This window comes from Garra rufa, chromosome 23 (genome assembly GCF_049309525.1).
Source record: "Garra rufa chromosome 23, GarRuf1.0, whole genome shotgun sequence".
NCBI lineage: Eukaryota > Metazoa > Chordata > Actinopteri > Cypriniformes > Cyprinidae > Garra > Garra rufa.
The window spans coordinates 37,508,788-37,529,118 of NC_133383.1; the positions used below are offsets into that span (position 1 = coordinate 37,508,788).

At 38.3% G+C, this 20,331-nt stretch overlaps 1 protein-coding gene across 1 annotated transcript in view; it reads left to right on the top strand.

Moving 5' to 3' along the window:
* sardh (sarcosine dehydrogenase) overlaps positions 1–20,331 on the top strand; it is an 89,446-nt gene that overhangs the window by 66,868 nt on the left and 2,247 nt on the right. The window contains exons 17-20 of the mRNA XM_073829308.1: positions 4,904–4,997; positions 12,657–12,819; positions 13,980–14,148; positions 16,748–16,883. Coding sequence (XP_073685409.1) covers positions 4,904–4,997; positions 12,657–12,819; positions 13,980–14,148; positions 16,748–16,883 — 562 coding nt within the window. The remainder of the gene's footprint in view (positions 1–4,903; positions 4,998–12,656; positions 12,820–13,979; positions 14,149–16,747; positions 16,884–20,331) is intronic.

Genomic DNA, 20,331 nt, shown 5'->3' on the forward strand with positions numbered 1-20,331 from the left:
CAGTAAACTGCACACAGCCTGCTTAAAGTAGCTGTTCATTTTCACGAGCCGCTGTGACTTCCGTAACGATGTGACGTCCGATCTACTCAGTCACCGCCTTCAGTCACCACCCCAGCACCAATCACGTCCCACCCTCCTTTTGTCAAACCCAGACAATATCGTGTCCATAACATTGCTAAGCAACAACAACACGAAAACTGATCTAGAAAACCCTGTTCAGTCTATAGATGTCGAAACTACATCATTGCACAGGCTTCAGAACAACCTGAATATAAGAGACCAGTGGCACGTCAACTTCAGCCTCTTTCACACAGCGATGTGTCCCATGATTTGTTCCGGAGTTGTTTAATTTGGTTCATTCACAGTTGTTTTCCGGAATCTGTGCGTGCTTTACACACAACCCATAAAGACATGTGACGGTTGGATGTGAGATGTAATGCGACGTGTACGTTTCACTAAACTGAAACTAACCTGAACAAACTGTGCTTCAGCGCTGATAGTGAGGAGCTGGCTCTGTCTGATCGCCGCTTCATTCCACTTTGCGCATATTTTTTCGTCGTGAAGAGTCGCATGATAACGTGCATCATCACTACAACACTGCCTTTATGGTTCTGGCTTTTGTTCACACGGCGCTCGTTCCCGTAATTTTCCAGAATCAGCGCGCATTGTGAAAGGGGCTTTACTAAAGCAACAGTTATGTAGCTTACTGCATTCGGTGTTTGAAAAAGAAACAACATTAATGATCATTCTGAAATATCCTGTTGAGTATCAGCAAGCTAGGCTCTCTCTATTGCTCTGGGCTCGGCTACAACGATACATGACCGTAGTTACCTGTGATTGGCCTGCTTGTGCGTCACTCAGAAAACAACAGGCCAATCAGAAGAGAGGCTCATGAATATTAATTAGATGGGCCAAAATCGACCTGTTTTTGACAGAGCTCCTAAAAAAGGAGCTGTAAAAATATATTGAGATGGATTTTGGCACTTATACCGCAAATATATATTCTTAAGGACATCAACAACTAAAATAAACCTCCAGAAATGTGTACAATATGGGACCTTTAAGGTCTTAAAACACCAAGGAATCGGTCTGTGCAAGAAACTTTTAGTTTTTAATCGGTTGCAACAATCAGGAAAAGCACAAGTAATTACCATTTTGAGTAGCCGTCGAACTCACAATCTCTCTGCACTGTGTACACAATAAGTGAAGTATACGCGTGACAGATTGCTTGAGTTTACTATGCCAGAGCATTAATATATATATATATGACCCTGGACCACAAAACCAGTCTTAAGTCGCTGGGGTATATTTGTAGCAATAGCCAAAAATACATTGTATGGGTCAAAATTATTGATTTTTCTTTTATGTCAAAAATCATTAGGAAATTAAGTAAAGATCATGTTACATTAAGATTTTTTGTAAAATTCCTACTGTAAACCTATCAAAATGTAATTTTTGATTAGTAATATGCATTGCTAAGAACTTAATTTGGAGAACTTTAAAGGTGATTTTCTCAGTATTTTGATTTTTTGCACCATTAGATTTCAGATTTTCAAATAGATGTATCTCGGCCAAATATTGTCCTATCCTAACAAACCATACATCAATAGAAAGCTTATTTATTGAGCTTTCATATGATGTATATATCTCAGTTTTGTAAAATTTAACCTTATGACTGGTTTTGTGGTCCAGGGTCACATATATATAAATACAGTTTAGTTTCTTGCACAGACTGATTGTTTTGTGTGTTAAAGGAACACTCCACTTTTTTTTGGAAATAGGCTCATTCTCCAACTCCCCCCCGAGTTAATAAGTTGAGTTTTACCGTTTTGAAATTCATTCAGCCGTTCTCCTGTTCTGGCGATATCACTTTTAGCATAGCTTAGCATAGATCATTGAATCCTATGAGACCAATATCATCGCGTTAAAAAATGACCAACGAGTTTCGATATTTGTCCTATTTAAAACTTGACTCTTCTGTAGTTATATCGTGTACTAAAACCGGCAGAAATGTAAAGCTGCGATTTTCTAGGCCGATAATATTAGGAACTACACTTCCATTCTGGCGTAATAGTCAAGGAAGTTTGCTGCCGTAATATGGCTGAAGCAGGCGCAGTAATATCACGCAGCGCCTGAAATTAGTTCCCAGCTAGGTAGCTTCCAATGTGACCGGCTTTTTGAAATTGTGACCGAATTTCAGACTCTGTATGATATTACTGCGCCTGCTGCGTCCATTTACATTTCCTGCAGGTCTTAGTAGACGATATAAGTACAGAAGAGTCAAGTTTTAAATAGGACAAATATCAAAACTCGTTGGTCATTTTTGAACGCGATGCTATTGGTCTCATAGGATTCAGTGATCTATGCTAAGCTATGCTACAAGTGATATCGCGAGAACAGGAGAACGGCTGAATGGATTTCAAAACGGTAAAACTCAACTTATTAACTCGGGGGGGGGGGGGGGGGTGTTCCTTTAAGACCTAAATGTATCGTCAGTTTTTTTTTTTTTTTTTTACTCTCAAAGCTGTGGAGCCCATTGACTGCCATTATATGACTGACAGACTGCAACAGTTTGAGTTAAAAGTCAGTTACGTCCATGGGGGTAAGCAGATAAACATCAAATTTTCATTTTTCACATTACATTTCTATCGCAAATTACCTGTATTTGGCAAAAATGTTTTTTTAAATCTATGATTTAGGTGGTTACAGCCATGTTAACACATTTTTTTGTTCTTGTGTGCTTAAATGCCTTAAGTGCTTGAACCCCGGTAGTCGCTGCTTGCAGCTATATATTCAGTTATTATTATTAACGTGCAGAATATATTTAAACCTGATATTCTGTAGTTGAATATTAATCTCTTCATTTTAATGTAACCTCTTAAATATACTTTCAAGCGACATCAATAAATGTTATGCACGTCATGATTTCCAGAGCGTTTTGGTTGAGCGCCGCCTCACTCTATTTCTCATCATTTGTGCTCTGTGGTGAAAAGTGATTTCATTAAGACTATATCTGATCCTTGCTTAACTGACACCGCTAAAGGAGAAGCAGAGCGCCTAATTAGATTCACACACACACACACACACACACACACACACACACACACTGTATAATTAGAGTGGTTGTTGGCCTCTGTGCTTCAGTGAACAGAGTGATGTTTGAGTGGGTGGAGGGGAGGAGTCTTCCCTTAATCACGTCAAGGCTGTCCATACACACACACACACACACACACACACACACACACACACACACACACACACACACACACACACACACACACACATAAATGATGCGCTCCTTCGAAAACATGGCATTCCACCTTTATCATTTCCATCCTCATGCATCACATCTCTGTCCTCCATCAGCTTTTTAAACTGTTTCTTCGTCTCTTCGCTCTGCCCACACAGATGTTATTTTCCTGTCTGTGGCTGTTGCTGCAGGATAACTGTAGTGTGCGATACATGTAGCATGAAGCCCAACACACACTCGCATTCGTGAGCAAACATCCGTCAGGCCTCCTTCTGCTTTTGTTAACACACATGCTAATGCAAAACAGGCCAAGCTGTTGCTGTCACCCCAAATGATGCAGCTAGAACAAGTCCATCACACCCACACACACACAATCACATTGAAAGCGCAGGTCAGACGAGGGCTGCAGACCCAAAATAGAAAGATCTCATGGAGAGGAAAAGTGATGGAGAGAGAGAATGGGAGGGAGAGGCTGATGGCTGACCTGATGAAATGGAGAGGTTAATGGCGATACACGCTTTCCATAAAGAATGTATAATGATAACCAAGGCTCTCATGTTAATTTGCTGCTTAAAGTGTGCTTTTCTCTACATTAATGCCATTTTGTTTGATTTTTATATATGATGCTGTGACATTTTATACGTTTTAAGTCTGGCTTAAGTGTTCAAGTACATTTCAGACCACTTTACAGTATTTATTTTAATTGTACACATTATTAATAGATTTTTTATTTATTTATTTTAATTCTGAAATTAAATGTTACTTTAAAATGCCAATTTTTTTATATACAGTATTGATATATATATTTAATATCTAGCATGTCTTAATACTTTATCGGGCTATTTTATTTTATATATTATTTTATTATTTTTGTTATTATTATTTTTAAATTAAATTAAATATATTACTACAGGTTTAAAAAAAAATTAATTACATTAAATATAATAATAAAAAAAAATTATAAATGAAAATTAAATATATTACTACACTTTACGTTTTTTTATTGATTTACTTTTTTATGTAATTTTATAACATGATTAAATAAAAACAATTTATTACATTAAATGAAAAAAAAAACATATATATTTGTTTGTTTATTTATTTATTTATTCATTTATTTATTTATTTTTTTGGGGGGGGCACTGTATTTATCCTATTTTGTATTTATTGTAATTTTACAATTTTTTTATTATTTATGTTATTTTTTATTTATAGCATAAATGCAATTTTAAGTACAATGAAGTTAAATCATTCAATTACATTCAATTAAAATTTTTTACATATAATAATGCACTTTTTTATTAAAAAAATACACTTTAAGTGTCCAAATGTTTTTGGGGCCATTGTATTTATTGTAATTGTACTAATTATTTTATTTTATTTTTTTATCATTTTATTATTATTTTATTTTTGAATTCATGTATAACATTAATACGATTTAAAATGTGATTAAATTACATTACAATAAATTACATTTTAAAATAAAATTAAATAATTAAAGTAATTATTAAATTGTATTAAATTACATTAGGAAAGTGAGTCACTAACTTTTAAAACTCATAAAGCTGATGCTGATTTATAAGCTATTGATTTTGGTTCTATGCTGACTGTAAAAGGTTCTGACAGTAAGGTGTGTGATTTGTGTGTCGACAGTCGTGAGCTTCTGCAGGAAGTCCTAGACTCCGACCTCAGCAACGAAGCGTTTCCCTTCTCCACACACAAGATAGTAAACGCCGCTGGACACAAGGTAACGCTCTCTCTTTCTCCCTGTCCTCCATCTTTGCTCAGTTCCAGCTTTGTCAGACTCTCTCAGACACATTTGCTCATGCTCTAATTAGTGGCGCTCGCTTCAGCAAAGCTTCACTATTAGTATTCATCAACTTTTGTTATTTTTCCAGGCAAAAATGTACTCCACACTGTGTGTCATAGACATGAAAGACAGCTCAAATCAGGCCTCTTATTGAGCAGACGTGTGCTGATTTATGCATATGCACAATGATACTGTATATTGCAGCTAGATGAGCAGGTGTTTCACAATATAACTGTTACTATAAGGTCAACTTTTGCAATGTTTTCAGCTCCAAGAACCGGAAGACTTTTATAACTTTCATTTCTTCACAAATTTTTACATTTTTCCACTGCTCAAGAAACTTTCTGCATGTATGTGTGTGTTTTTATGTTTGTGTGTGTACAGTGTGTGTGTTTATGTGCATCAGACAGATGGTCTACTTCCACTCTTGTGACTAACATAGACACTGGTGTCATCCTCTTTTATTTCTGCTCACTGCATCGCTCTTTTCATTTTTCTCTCTCACACCGCATAAGGTAGTCATTTATAACATTGTATATTAAGAAAAGCAAAGAAGCAAAAAAAGTTGATGCCGTTAATAGATTCAAGCACCATTATACATTTGTTATTTATGCATACATGAGGTGTTACATAACTAATAATTTCTTTAAAACGTTGACAGTTTCCTTTCATTGAATTCATTTTGCCAAAATCTTAGATAATGATAAAGATAATGCTGTATTAGTTATGACAGATGCAAAATACCAGACCAAGTCTTTGTGTTTTATTATTATTATTATTATTATTATTATTATTATTATTATGGGGCATGACCCATAAAAATATTTAAGGCACCTATTGAAACGGTTGGCGTTCTTCTTCTTCTTCCACTATTGAGTCTATGGCAGCCCATAGAACCACTTGCGGGAAAGTTGTGTAATTTGGCACACTGATAGAGGACAATCTCAACATTAACCATAACAAGTTTGGAGTCTCTAACTCAAACTCTATAGCGTCACTGCTTGTCCAAAATTTCACTTTCTTTATGCTAATAACTTTTGAACTGTAAATCACTAAAATCAAAATTTTTCTATTTTCAATTGTTTGAAAAACCTACTTTTTCAAACTCATCCTAGACGGTTTGTCTGATTTTTTTTTTTTTTTTTACCAAAATTGGCTCAGATCATCTTCAGGCCATGCTAGCAAAAAGTTATTGAAATCAAGTTGATTAGTTGAACCGTTCTCAAATAACGTGCAAACAAATTCCATGAAAAGCACGCAAAAATGGATGTGAGGCTATGTCTCTGCAATGGTTTGGCATATTGGGACCAAACTTGGTGTGTGTAATAACAAGCATGACCTGAGGCTACTTGCAAAGTTTTGGCACAGTGCCACCTAGTTGTCAAGAGATATAAAAAAATATATTTTAGCTTAAAACTTCTGAATGGTTTGGCCCAAAATCACATAACTGGTCTCTTTAGATTCTGTGCATCATGCCGAGTCGAATGATACCCAATTTTCCCATGTCAGCCAATGCTATATTTTATAAACGCATTGACGTATCGTTACAAAACCAGGAATATATTGTACATATGCACTGTCCTACTTCTTTTTGTTTTAAACTTAACTCTTGAGTAACTTTCAAACATTTTTTTAACCTTGCCAACAGCAAATCTAGTTGATCTTTCTGAAAAAAATATGCTGGTAACAAACCAACATCACTTCTGCTGAGCTGATAAAGACCTATGCACTCTGACTCCCAGATACTGCATAAAGCCAGCCAATCAGATTGGAACCAGTGATTTTTGCCAGCTTTGGCTGAATATGCGTGAAGCAGTCTGTGAACAGGTTATCTGAGGCTAAGACTAGTGGATTTTGGGTAACACAGTCTCAAGCTGTTAAAACAGTGTCTTGAATTAGACGACAACTACTGATGGATAGAAAGGCTTCTCATGCTCACTGTATCTCCCTGCAGGTTACAGTGGAGAGCATAGTGCTTGTTGCTGGCTGATAATGGTGTCCTTCACATGATCTCAGCCCTGCCAGATTGATTTCAACCCCTCAGGCCTGGCACAATGAAGCGCTTCTCTCTGCTCACTGCAAACGCACAGTAATACACACACACTCGGCTGCGTCTGTTCTGGAGGACGGCCAGGCTATTATCTAAGTGACTGTTGTGTGCGGTGCTGTTTAGGGCTGTTGATTCTGCTCGTTTGGCCCGCTGCTGTATCTTGATCCCTAGTTGGGTGTTAATGTGTGTTCAGTAAGAGCAAGAGGCAGCTACTTTCATCCAGTTTAATGAACAGTTGAGCTGAAGTCGGTCAAGAATGGACAGATGGATGCCAGGACGAACATCTACTAAAACTGCGCTCACCTCATTTGTCATAGACTCTCTTTATGGAAAATACTTGGTTCTCGTCATGTAACTTCCGGAATTACAACCATTTTAACCATTTTAAGATTTACAAGACATTTCAACTCTGAGCCTTTTTCTATTTAGTTTTACATTTCCTTTTAAATTTACACTACTGTTCAAATATTAAGATCGGTAAGATTGAGATTTTAAAGAAATTGACAGTTTTGCATTAAAGGTTGCATTCAATTTATCAAAAGTAACAGTAAAGACATTTAGTTTGTTATAAACAAAAAGTCAGTTTATTATATGTTTTGACCAGTGGTGCTGTGCTGAAACTACTCATGTTCCTTGCTTGGTATAACAAGTAGCACGTTTGGTTTGAATCCACCAAAGCATTGCAAAAATAGAGCCTTATGTCCATTTTTGCACAACTTTTGTCAAATTTATTAATGTGATATTTGGTCAAACTGGTCATAAACTATAAACAAAAATGTCAATTTATTATATATTTTGACCAGTATACAGCACTGTGCCAAAACTTCTCATGTGCCTTCAGGTCATGCTTGGTATAACACGCAGCAAGTTTGGTCTGAATCCTTGAGAGCATTGCGAAGATACAGCCTCATGTCCATCTTTGCGTAAATTTGATCAAATTCGTTAATTATGTGATTGTTGCCAGAACTATTCATGTGCCCTGTAGTGGTATTGTGGAGATTAATTTTGCAATGCATTCAACACAGTCTGAGCCAAATAGTCAGAGGAAAAACGAATTATGCTTTTAGACCTTATAGTTCAAAAGTTAGCCGAAACATGACTGAAATTTTGGCCTGTTGGTGGTGCTAGAAAGTTTTCGTTAGAAACTACAAATTTGCTGTGATTACTGATGAGACTGTCCTCTATCCATGTGCCGTAACTTTTCCGAAATTCATAATACGCTAAAGTGTTTGATAAATACAGCATTTTGCTACAAATTCAAATGTGTCCAAACTCTAAATGGCTGACAAAGGAAACTTTGCTATTAGTTGGTTTGGTAGCCGCTCCGAATCCATCAAAATAACTCTTGATTTTTGGTCAAACTGGTCAGAAATTATAAACGAAAAGTCAGTTTATTATATCTATTGACCAGTAAGTGTCACTGTACCGAAACTACTAATGTGCCCTCAGGTCATTCTTGATATAACAGGTAGCAAGTTTGGTCTGAATCCACTGAAGTGTAGAAAAATAGCCTCATGTTTTTTTTTTCATGTCATTTTTGCGCAAATTTCGACAAATTCATTAATTATGTGATTTTGGTCAAATTGGTCAGAAATTGCAAACAAAAAAATGTCAATTTATTATATCTTTTGACCAGTAGACAGCACTGTGATGAAACTACTCATGTCATGCTTGGTATAATAGGTCATGCTTGGTATAACACGTAGCAAGTTTTGTCTGAATCCACCAAAGCATTGCAGAGATATAGCCTCATGTCCATTTTGTGTGAATATTATCAAATTCGTTAATTATGTGATTGTTGGTCAACCTGGTGAGAAATTTTAAACAATGTCAATTTATAGTAGGTGAACCTGTGCCAAACTATTTATGTGCCCTCAAGTTTGGTCAGAATCCACTAAAGCATTTCAGAGATTAAGTTTTGGTATGCATTCAACTCGGTTTGAGTCAGGTATTCAGAGGAAAAAAGAATTTTGCTTTTAGACCTTATGGTTCAAAAAGTTATTAGCAGAAACATGACTAAAAAAAATTGGCCTGTTGGTGACGCTGAGTGTTTGCGTTAGAATCTCCACAAGTTCTGTGCTTAATGATGAGACTGTCCTCTATCCATGTGCCAAATTTCATAACTTTCCTGCAAGGCATTCTATGAGATTCATGATACGCTAAAGCGTTTGAAAAATACAGCATTTTGCTGCAAAATTCAAAATGGCCCACTTTCAAAATAGCTGACATAGAAAGATTTGGTATCATTTAATTCAGTATGCTGTTGGTATGCATCCAACTTGGTATGGCCAAAGAAATCAAATGAATTTTTCTTTTAGACCTTATTGTTCAAAAGTTATTAGCAGATTCATGAGTGAAAATTTGGCCTGTGGGTGGCGCTAGAGAGTTTGAGTTAGAGACTCCAAATTTGCTCTGGTTAATAATGAGACTGTTCTCTATCTGTGTGCCAAATTTAATAACTTTCCCACAAACTATTCTATAAGATTCATAACAATACACTTAAGAGTTTGAAAAATGCTCCAAAAAATTGGCTCCAAATTTAACAAAATCACTCTTATGTCAGAACTAGTCAGAAATTATAAAGAGTTAATTTATTATATCTTTTGACCAGTAGACAACACTATGTGCCTTAAGGTCATGCTTAGTATAACATGCAGCAAGCTTGGTCTGAATCTGCTAAAACATTATGTAAATTTTTGCTTGATTTTTATCAAATTCGTTAACATACTTTACAAAAACAGTTTGGTATATAAAGAAACTTTTATAACAGTTGGCCAGAATTGTCTAAAGATAATCTGAGCCATGAAATAATTTTGGTGAAAATCAAACAGTCTAGAGCAAGTTCGAAAAAGCAGATTTTTTTCACAAAAACTTGACCTGTACAAATTGTGACGAGTCGGCTGCCTCCCCCCTAAATATCATCACCACCCCGACTCTTTATGTGTATATGTAGAGATGTATGTATTATTATTTTCCCCTTTATTTGCTGGCATGGGGTTTGGGGGATTGTTTTGTAAAATATGAAAAGCTTTAAATAAAATATATAAATATCATCACCACCCCGTCCCTTATACGCCGCCCTTCTCCAGGCTCCCGACGGGAGTGGGTGTGTAGGGGAGAGGAGGGGCGCGAAAACATCCCGGGCTGGCGGCGTGTGATGGGGAGCACCTGAATGGAATGAAGCCTCATCACCGCCGCTGTTTAAATGCCGAGCACGCCTCTCCTCAGGAGACCGGTCTCTCCCCCGTGCATGCACGCTGGTGTCCTCGCGGGTCCAGGAAGGGGTGAAGAGGGAACCAGCGCCGCCAGAATGACGAGCTGCCGGACCCACGGTCCGGCCAAGGACCGCACCCGCGACGGCCGACGGGCCAGGATGCCGGGCCGTAGAATTCCCCGCAGGAAGCGCCGCGGAGGCGCGGGAGGACGAAGCCGCAGGAAGATGCCGCTGCCCCTAGCGCCCCGGTCCCAAGCGGGGGAGCGTGTGCGGCCGCCGGACTCCGCCCCTTTCCTGGACCCTTCCCTACCGAACACTGCCCTCCTTCACGAAACCCCCTTCACACGAGGACACCAGATCCCCCTTTTATTTGGACACTTTATTTTCCCTTTGGACACTTTCCTTTCCCTTTGGACACTTTCCTTTCATTTTTTGTTTAATAAAAGCTTCTCCAAGGCCTGACGCCACACCCACTGTGTCTGTCGTTCGTCCCTCCAGCCACAGTGGTGGAGAATGCGGGCAAGGCGGGGCTTAGACAGCGCAGTGGGCAACACCTGATGACGTCATCCCCTCTCGCTCGCAAAAGCTCGTGAAGACCCGGACGGGGACGGAGAACGACGGAGACGGCCTCCCAGCCGCAAAAGGGGTAAGTGATGTTTCAGTGAGTCACTTATCCTGCGGTTGGTTGAGGCTGTCGACTAAATGCCGGTTTTTCTGTCCCTGTTCCGGTGCGCTGCGAGAGGGAGCGTTGCCTTGGAGAGGAATCCCCGCCCACTCCGACTGCTGGAGCCTGGATGAGGAAGGTAGCACTCCTGCGTGGGCGGCGACCAGATGACAGGGATGTCGCTTGGGGGGGGGGGGGGATGTGACGAGTCGGCTGCCTCCCCCCTAAATATCATCACCACCCCGTCCCTTATACGCCGCCCTTCTCCAGGCTCCCGACGGGAGTGGGTGTGTAGGGGAGAGGAGGGGCACGAAAACATCCCGGGCTGGCGGCGTGTGATGGGGAGCACCTGAATGGAATGAAGCCTCATCACCGCCGCTGTTTAAATGCCGAGCGCGCCTCTCCTCAGGAGACCGGTCTCTCCCCCGTGCATGCACGCTGGTGTCCTCGCGGGTCCAGGAAGGGGTGAAGAGGGAACCAGCGCCGCCAGAATGACGAGCTGCCGGACCCACGGTCCGGCCAAGGACCGCACCCGCAACGGCCGACGGGCCAGGATGCCGGGCCGTAGAATTCCCCGCAGGAAGCGCCGCGGAGGCGCGGGAGGACGAAGCCGCAGGAAGATGCCGCCGCCCCTAGCGCCCCGGTCCCAAGCGGGGGAGCGTGTGTGGCTGCCGGACTCCGCCCCTTTCCTGGACCCTTCCCTACCGAACACTGCCCTCCTTCACGAAACCCCCTTCACACGAGGACACCAGATCCCCCTTTTATTTGGACACTTTATTTTCCCTTTGGACACTTTCCTTTCCCTTTGGACACTTTCCTTTCCCTTTGGACACTTTCCTTTCCCTTTGGACACTTTCCTTTCCATTTGGACACTTTCCTTTCATTTTTTGTTTAATAAAAGCCTCTCCGAGGCCTGACGCCACACCCACTGTGTCTGTTGTTCGTCCCTCCCGCCACAAAATGTAAATAATCAGTTTCTTCAGCATAAAAATCTGCATCTTAGAATGATTTGTGAAGCATCATGTGACACTGAAGACTAGAGTAATGATGCTGAAAATTCAGCTCTGATCACAGAAATAAATTTTAAAATATATTTAAATACAAAGCCGTTATTTAAAATTGTAATAATATTTCACAATATTTCACTGTTTTTACTGTATTTTTATCAAATAAATTCTGACTCGATGAGCATAAGAGAAAAAAACATTTTGAAAAAATCTTACAGACCCCAAACCTTTGCATGGTAGTGTAAATTCAATTTTATTTGTTTGAATGGAAGCAATTTACTCAGGTATCTGAATGTTTTCAGAAAAAGTCAAAATTTCAAAATAGCGTTGTAGTATTTTTGAATAATATAAAAATATTATGCTTTGAATTTAGCATACTTTTACATTATTTGACACAATTTTCTACTTTGGTCTTTACTTAAGTTTACATTTTTCCTATAGATTTGCCTAAAGGTTCCACTAAGAAAAAGAGTCCATTACAACATACAAAAAAACAATCAAAGTCAAGTTATTTTAGATAGTCGCGTAATGAAATAAACTGCAGTACACTTGTGTAGATGCACTTTTTCTTATTCATGACAAATATATTCAATTTGTCCTCTGCATTTATCATAGAATTGTCCCTTTCTCCACACTTTCTTATTTGTGTGTGTGTTTTTAGGTGAGGGCCATGCGTCTCTCTTTTGTGGGTGAGATGGGCTGGGAGCTTCACATCCCTAAAGAGTCCTGTCTGCCCGTCTACCATGCCATCATGGCTGCAGGTGCCAAATATGGCATCCGTAATGCCGGCTACAGGGCCATTGACTCCTTGAGCATTGAGAAAGGTATGGGTTAATGTTATTACTAATACCATCACTGTTACTATCCATATGATTTTGTTCGTTTTCCAGTAGGAAACCAAGCAAACACCCTGCAATGCTTTGGCAATCACCCTAGATTGTGTGACATTTTGCACAGGTTCACTTATGATTTCTTCTGAAAGCATAAAAATCTAGTTCAGTAGTAAAAGATGACGTTTTCACATCTTCTTATGCATTATGAGTGTTGTAGATCTGTTTCTCCAGGTGCCGTAGTAAAAGCATGCTTTTAGTGTGTCAAGTTCAGTTGATTTACTGTGGGATTGTGTTGATGAACAGTGTTTGGGCCACTAAAGTTTCACCATATGATACCATATCTCCATTGATCTGAGATACATTTTCCATTCACAGTGCAAGCATAAAACATCATTGTATCTCTTTCCAATAGAGTCACATATATAATTCATTCTTAGTGCTTCCTTCATCCTTAAAAGTCAGTTTTTCCGCAGCCGCACTGGTCAAGCACACAGGTGGAGATAATAGTTCAGATGTGCTGTAGGTTGGAAGGCGTCCCAAATGCATTTAGCTCTAGAAGCTAAAGAAGTAGACAGTAGGGCACAATAAAAACTCATTACTGCAGCTGAACACTTCAGCACTTCCACTGCACTCTTGAGACTCAACTCAGCTTCACTGTTTGTTCATTATGTAGGTCATATCTACTAGACTCTGTGCTGAAATACTCTACCTGAGGGCAAGATGAAGAAATAAGTCCATCTCTGTTTATTGGCATGCTAGTAATAATGGATGTGTGTTTTCATATTGTGTGGGTTTTGTATTTGGTTTAATGACGTGATGCTCTTTGGATCTATTCATTATTTAAAAGTATTTAAAAATGCAATTTTCAAGCCAAGAGCTTTCTGAGCCTGCATAGACAGCAATGCAACTGACACGTTCAAGGCCCAGAAAAGTACTAAGGACATTGTTAAAACAGTCCATGTGACAACAGTGGGTTAACCGTAATGTTATGAAGCTACGACAATACTTTTTGTGCAAGGAAAACAAAAATAACAATTGTTCAACAATTTCTTCTCTTGATGATATGAATACATGAATACAAACATTCTATTTTCTAAGAACTGAATCTTTTTTAATTTTAATTGATTTTGAATTAACTGTCTGTCTCTCAGGTTACAGGCATTGGCATGCAGATCTGCGTCCTGATGACACTCCACTTGAGGCAGGACTTGCATTTACCTGTAAGATGAAGACCTCCATTCCCTTCCTGGGACGGCAGGCACTGGAGGCCCAAAAGGCTGAGGGTCTGCGCAGGCGAATCGTCTGCTTCACAGTTGATGAGTGAGTCCCAGCGCAACAATGAAAAGATTTCAACAGAACACTTTTATGAATGTAGACATAAAAAAGGCAGAAATATTAAGATGGTGGATTAACAGGAGGATTTAAAGGGATTTTGACTGAATTTCATAATCATTTTAGTGGTTATTACACTGTTTGCTTTAGAAAAATCACAACATGAGTGAAAAGTAAGACGTTAAGCAGATTTGTGACCCTGGACCACAAAACCAGTCATAAGTGTAAATTTGTCGAAATTCAGATTCTTACGTCATACGAAAGCTGAGTAAATAAGCTTTCCATTGATATATTGTTTGTTAAAATAGGACAATGTTTGTCTGAAATACAACTATTTGAAAACCTGGAATCTGAGGGTGCAAAAAAATCTAAATATTGAGAAAATCGCCTTAAAAGTTGTCCAAATGAAGTTCTTAGCAATGCATATTACTAATCAAAAATCAAGTTTTTATATATTTATGGTAGAAAATGTACAGAATATCTTCATGGAACATGATCTTTACTTAATATGCTAATGATTTTTGGCATAAAAGAAAAATCGATAATTTTGATTACATACAATGTATTTTTGGCTATAGCTACAAATATACCTGTGCTACTTAAGACTGGTTTTGTGGTCCAGGGTCACATTTAGTCCTGAATGTGATCTTAGCTTTTCATCACTTGCTTACCAATGGATCCTCTGCAGTGAATGGGTGCCGTCAGAATGAGAGTCCAAACAACTGATAAAAACATTACAATAATCCACAAGTAATCCACACCACTCCAGTCCATCAATGAATGTCTTGTGAAGCGAAAGAAGCTTGATTTGGGCTAAAATAACAGTCCTTCATCCATAATATTGCTTTCTACTACGTCTAAAGATTTTTCTGGTCGACTAGTAGTCGCACGGTTATTAATAAACCATAAAAATCCTAATAATGAGCCTTTAATTGCCTACATAGCATAATAAGTGCTCAAGTGCACGCAAAAAAAGCTTGCCACAGCGCACCAGCAGATATAATAACTATGTATGTGTCAGGGAAAACCAGCAAGGAGACTGCATTAATGTTTTAATAATTTATTGAAAAACTAGTGCTTTCTTGGTTTTCAATTTAAGAGATAAAGTTGGCGACACTGACTTGTCATCTCCGCAGTAGTGATGCACCTGTATGCAAGTTTCATATGGATTACATAATCTGAGAATATTTGTTTTCTTTTTGAAATGGTTCATTTGCAAGTATACATTTCACTCTCTATAGATATATTTTTCATGTCTGTAAGGCAAGTATGCACAGTTTTTAAGTTTCACGCTCAAGTTCACAGAGATCCGAGACTGCAGAAAGCGCATCCTGTTTGCTTTCATTACTTTACAAAAGCGCAATGTTTCGTTGTTATTGTGAGTGCACACAAATAAACACAGTTTTTACAGATACGAAAGATGTATTACTTTTATCTGTATGACCAAAAATGACGGAGTATTTTAAGAGCAAAGTGACCCAACCTGCACCTCTGTCTGTCATGCAGTGAGCGCGCTACTATTCAGCTTCCACACTCCACACAGACACTTCAATAGCGCACATTTTTCTAAGTTAACATTAAATTGAGCAGCCATTTTACATATTTCAGATGAAAAGCTATATTTGAGGTTGAATGATAGGTGAGCGTTTGGATGTCCTTCCTGATGTACTGTATTACCACATAGACCAGCCGTTTACGATCTGTCCGTTATGGACTGCATGACTTCGCCACTTCCTTTGGAATTTTTTTTCTCTGCGACTAAGCGACTAAAAAATCTCTTCTCGTCGACGGGTGAGAAGGATGCATGGACTTTTGAAGGGTAGACTTTTTTACTGCAGGAAGTGTTATTATGAATTATGGACGCATATTTTAGCCAAAAGCGATAGTTTGATGTTACAAACATCTTAATGATGGATTTCTTATAAACAAACAGCTTTTGTCTTCACAAGATGTTAAAATAATGGACTGGAGTGGTGTGGATTACTGTGAAGAAACCAAGTCGTCTACATCCTGGATGGTCTGAGGGAAAGTATATTTTCATAAATTTTGATTTTTGGATGAACTACTACTTAAAAATTCAACGCACAGCAGTGGACTAATATTCTGGTCATCACTGGTTTCATAGCCTCAAGTATTTGGCAAGTTTTTTGACATTTATTTACAAACCGTCTGACTTAAAAGTGAATAATTGCTGTATTCCAAACTAATGATGTAATACATCACCGTACATTTGACTGATAAGGTTTTTCAAGGAGACGTCTGAGTTTGACCAACACTTTTCACTTTTCTTGTCCGCTTAGAGTTTCTTTCTGTCCTGCTGTGAGCCTTAGTAAATACTATTTCAGCAATCTAATGTTTTACATATTAACCAAACACAGTTTGGAGAAGTTGAATACATAACAAATTTGGATTCAGTCATGCTAAAACTTTTTAGAAGTTTTGTTTAGTAGTTTCAGAAGCAAACAGCCAGATCTGGATGTGGACTCAAGGATCTGTCATGAACGCCATGCAGTTTTTCTGGACCAGTGTTAATTTTATTTAGGTCCTCATTTGATCAGCACTAATGTGTTGTTTGTCTTTCCTGCAGGAAAGTGCCAATGTTTGGTCTGGAGGCTATTTTCCGCAACGGCGTTCCTGTGGGCCACCTGCGGCGCTCTGAATTTGGATTTGCCATTGACAAGACCATTGGCTATGGTTATATTCGCAACCCAGACGGTGGTGTGGTGAGTAGCTGTCTGCTTAAATCTAGTCAGCTGTTTACCTAGACAGCATTTTAGGGCTGCATGAGTGCTTTTCCAAAATGTAAACGGTTTTGAAAGTTAGGTGGCAAATTTGGGTCTTAATGGAAACCCTGGGTATTAAGACTTATATGGCTTTGATTGGTAATATTGTACAGCAGATATATAAAGCTCAGCTCAGAAGTCACTTTCAATACAAGCAGCTTTCTGTCGGTCAAAGTGGTAAATTCATGTAACCAACAGATGCAAAATCTGCATGGGGGAATCTTTTGCCGAAGTACAGTCGTGGATTTCTGTTCACTGAACGGTGGTTAATGTGATTGAACCATAAGGCAGTAGGGATGTAACGATATGCCCAGGTCACGATACGGTACATATCCCGTTATTTTAAGGTTTAATAAAAACCTTCTGTATTCAAATTAACAACTGAATAGGTCTGTCTGTCACTGAAAAACATGATAGTGATAAAATTGTCAAGATGTCAAATTCTTTAAACCTGCTTGGGACGCAAGATTTTATGTGCGAAACAGAGTCCTACCTGACGGGTGAACCGTTAAAACTGACGTAACGGGTGGATAATATTTATCTGTCGGGTGCCGTGCGAGTGCGGGTCGGACGGGTGACAGGTACGGGTATTTGCTTTTTTGGACTCAATCCGGTACACGCTGACACGCAGCTGCTCTCAAACGGTCCCGTGCTTGTGTTCACGCTCTGTCTGAAGACCGTTTAAGCTGAAGACCAAAAGCTGCCGCTTTCTCTCATAATGAAAGCGTTTTGCAGTCGAGCCGGTGTTCGCGACGCGGTCTCGGGGTGAACATAGTTGCAAACAACAAGGTCTCATTTTATAAAAAAATAAATAAATAAATAAAACGTAATGAAAATAGTATATGTGTTATTTGCTATTTATCATTTTATGGGACAATGACTAGCGTAGTTTTCATATCAGACACAGTTAGCTATGATATTTTACAAATAATTTTATTTTTATCTGGCAAAACCAAGTCATAGGCTATACTACACGCATGTTCTGGATTTTTTTTCTTTATTTATAGGCTTTCTCCATTTTTTATGGATCATACAGCTCCATTATAGCCTATTTTAAATGATCTTGATCTTGTTTTCAACACTCCGACATGCGCTCAGTGAAATGTTCTTTTGGTTGTTAATAATAATCTGTCCGGTAACTGGTTAAATCGTGGCTGCTGCTTATAAAAAGAATAAATATTTTTATCTTTGGAGGTTCCTGTCGCGAAGAGCCGTAAAAGCTTTAAGAAATGTTTGTTCCAATGTATTACTCGAAAAGCGGGTGAGTCTAAAGCATGAAACTTTTCATTTTATATTAACATGCGCCGTGACTGTAATATGTGACCCTGTACCACAAAACCAGTCATAAGGTTAAATTTTACAAAACTGAGAAATATGCATCATATGAAAGCTCAATAAATAAGCTTTCTATTGATGTATGGTTTGTTAGGATAGGACAATATTTGGTCGAGATACATCTATTTGAAAATCTGAGATCTTAGGGTGCAAAAAATCTAAATATTGAGAAAATCACCTTTAAAGTTGTCCAAATTAGGTTCTTAACAATGCAGATTACTAATCAAAATTACATTTTGATAAGTTTACAGTAGGAATTTTACAAAAAAATCTTCATGGAACATGATCTTTACTTAATTTCCTAATGATTTTTGACATAAAAGAAAAATCAATAATTTTGACCCATACAATGTATTTTTGGCTATTGCTACAAATATACCCCAGCGACTTAAGACTGGTTTTGTGGTCCAGGGTCACATATGTGTTTTGTCTGAAATTTTTTACCGTCGTCCTGTCGCGTGACTGGAAAACCAAAATGCTGCCAGACGTCGGACTTATAAGAAGACGGGGCATCTTCAATTTCAGTTTCAGCAGAACTCATTTTGCTCTACTAATATTCAGTTCAAGCGATTTTTGCAACTGCAATGAAAGCACAAGCAGCGAGTAGGAGACGGCGAGAAGTCAGCCAATAGGATTAGACTGTCTTCATATCGTAAATGTATCGTCATCACTCTACGATACATATCGTGACATTTTTGCATCGCGAAATATCGTACTACGAAATATCGTTACACCCCTATAAGGCAGCATTAAAGGCAATCCCAGAATGCATTGTGAAAGTTAATCTAAGGTGGTGAATGTAGTAGAGAGAAACATTTTGTTCAATGTGAAAAATGTTGATAAAAACAGATGATTTTTACCCAGTGTTTGTGGTCAGACTTTATTATTAGTAAGGTAGTTGTTAAGTTTAGATTTGGTGTAGATTAAGGGATCTAAAATATGGTCATGCAGAATAAGGCATTAATATGTGCTTTGTACATAATAATAAACAGCCAGTATGCTAGTAATTTATAATATAACAGCTGTTTTACTGACAGTCAGATCAGAACTGAAGATCAGACCCATATGAGAATGGGTCACTTCTTATTATCAACATGATATTTTAAGTATAATTGCACTTTGGCAAGTACTTTAAATAGTTAACTATTAAGAAGTCCTCCTCTTCACTGATTTTGTGTCTATTGTTGCATACGCACTTATTTTCCTTCTCTGCTGTTATGATTGAGGGTGAGTCATGCGAGTTGTTCCTCATATAGGGTAATTTAACAGGCCTGTAAAGAGCGATGATTAGATAAAGGATACTGCGTGCCGTCGTCTCTGCTGAGCACATACTGCCATTATTGTGAAGTGCTCATTTACATTTCTCCAGTTTTAATACTTACTGTTCTGAAATGAAAGGTGTGGTTGAGTACAGCCAGCTCTGACCTCATATCACCTTATATAATCATATGATCAGTATAAATAACACATTTGGTGTCGTTTCAGTAAAAAATGTTTTATGTAATGAACAATGCTAAACATAAATAACCATGAAAATAAATCAATGTATTTATCAATGTGCAAAATGTTAATTATTTTACCAAAATAAGAGCGATCATACAAAATGCATGTTATTTTTTGTTTAGTATTGACCTGAACAAGATATTTTGCATAAAGACATTTACCACAGGAAGAATCAAAGCCACAGGACCTGAAGTTTCTTCAGAAAAAAAAAACTTCAGGTCCTGTGGCTTTGATTCTTCCTGTGGTTCAAATTCTGTCATTTTTCAGCATTTTTGTGTAGTTGAACTCTTTCCAAAAATGACTGTATGATTATAAGATCTATCTTTTCACATTGAGGACAACTGAGGGACTCATATGCAACTATTACAGAAGGTTCAAACTCTCACTGATGCTTCAGAAGGAAACACAATGCACAAGAGCCAGGGGATGAAAACATTTTGAATCTGAAGATCAGGGTAAATTTAATTTATTTTGTCTTTTGGGAAACATGTAGGTATCTTCTGTAGCTTCTGAAGGGCAGTACTAAATGGAAAAAATAGGATATTTTGGC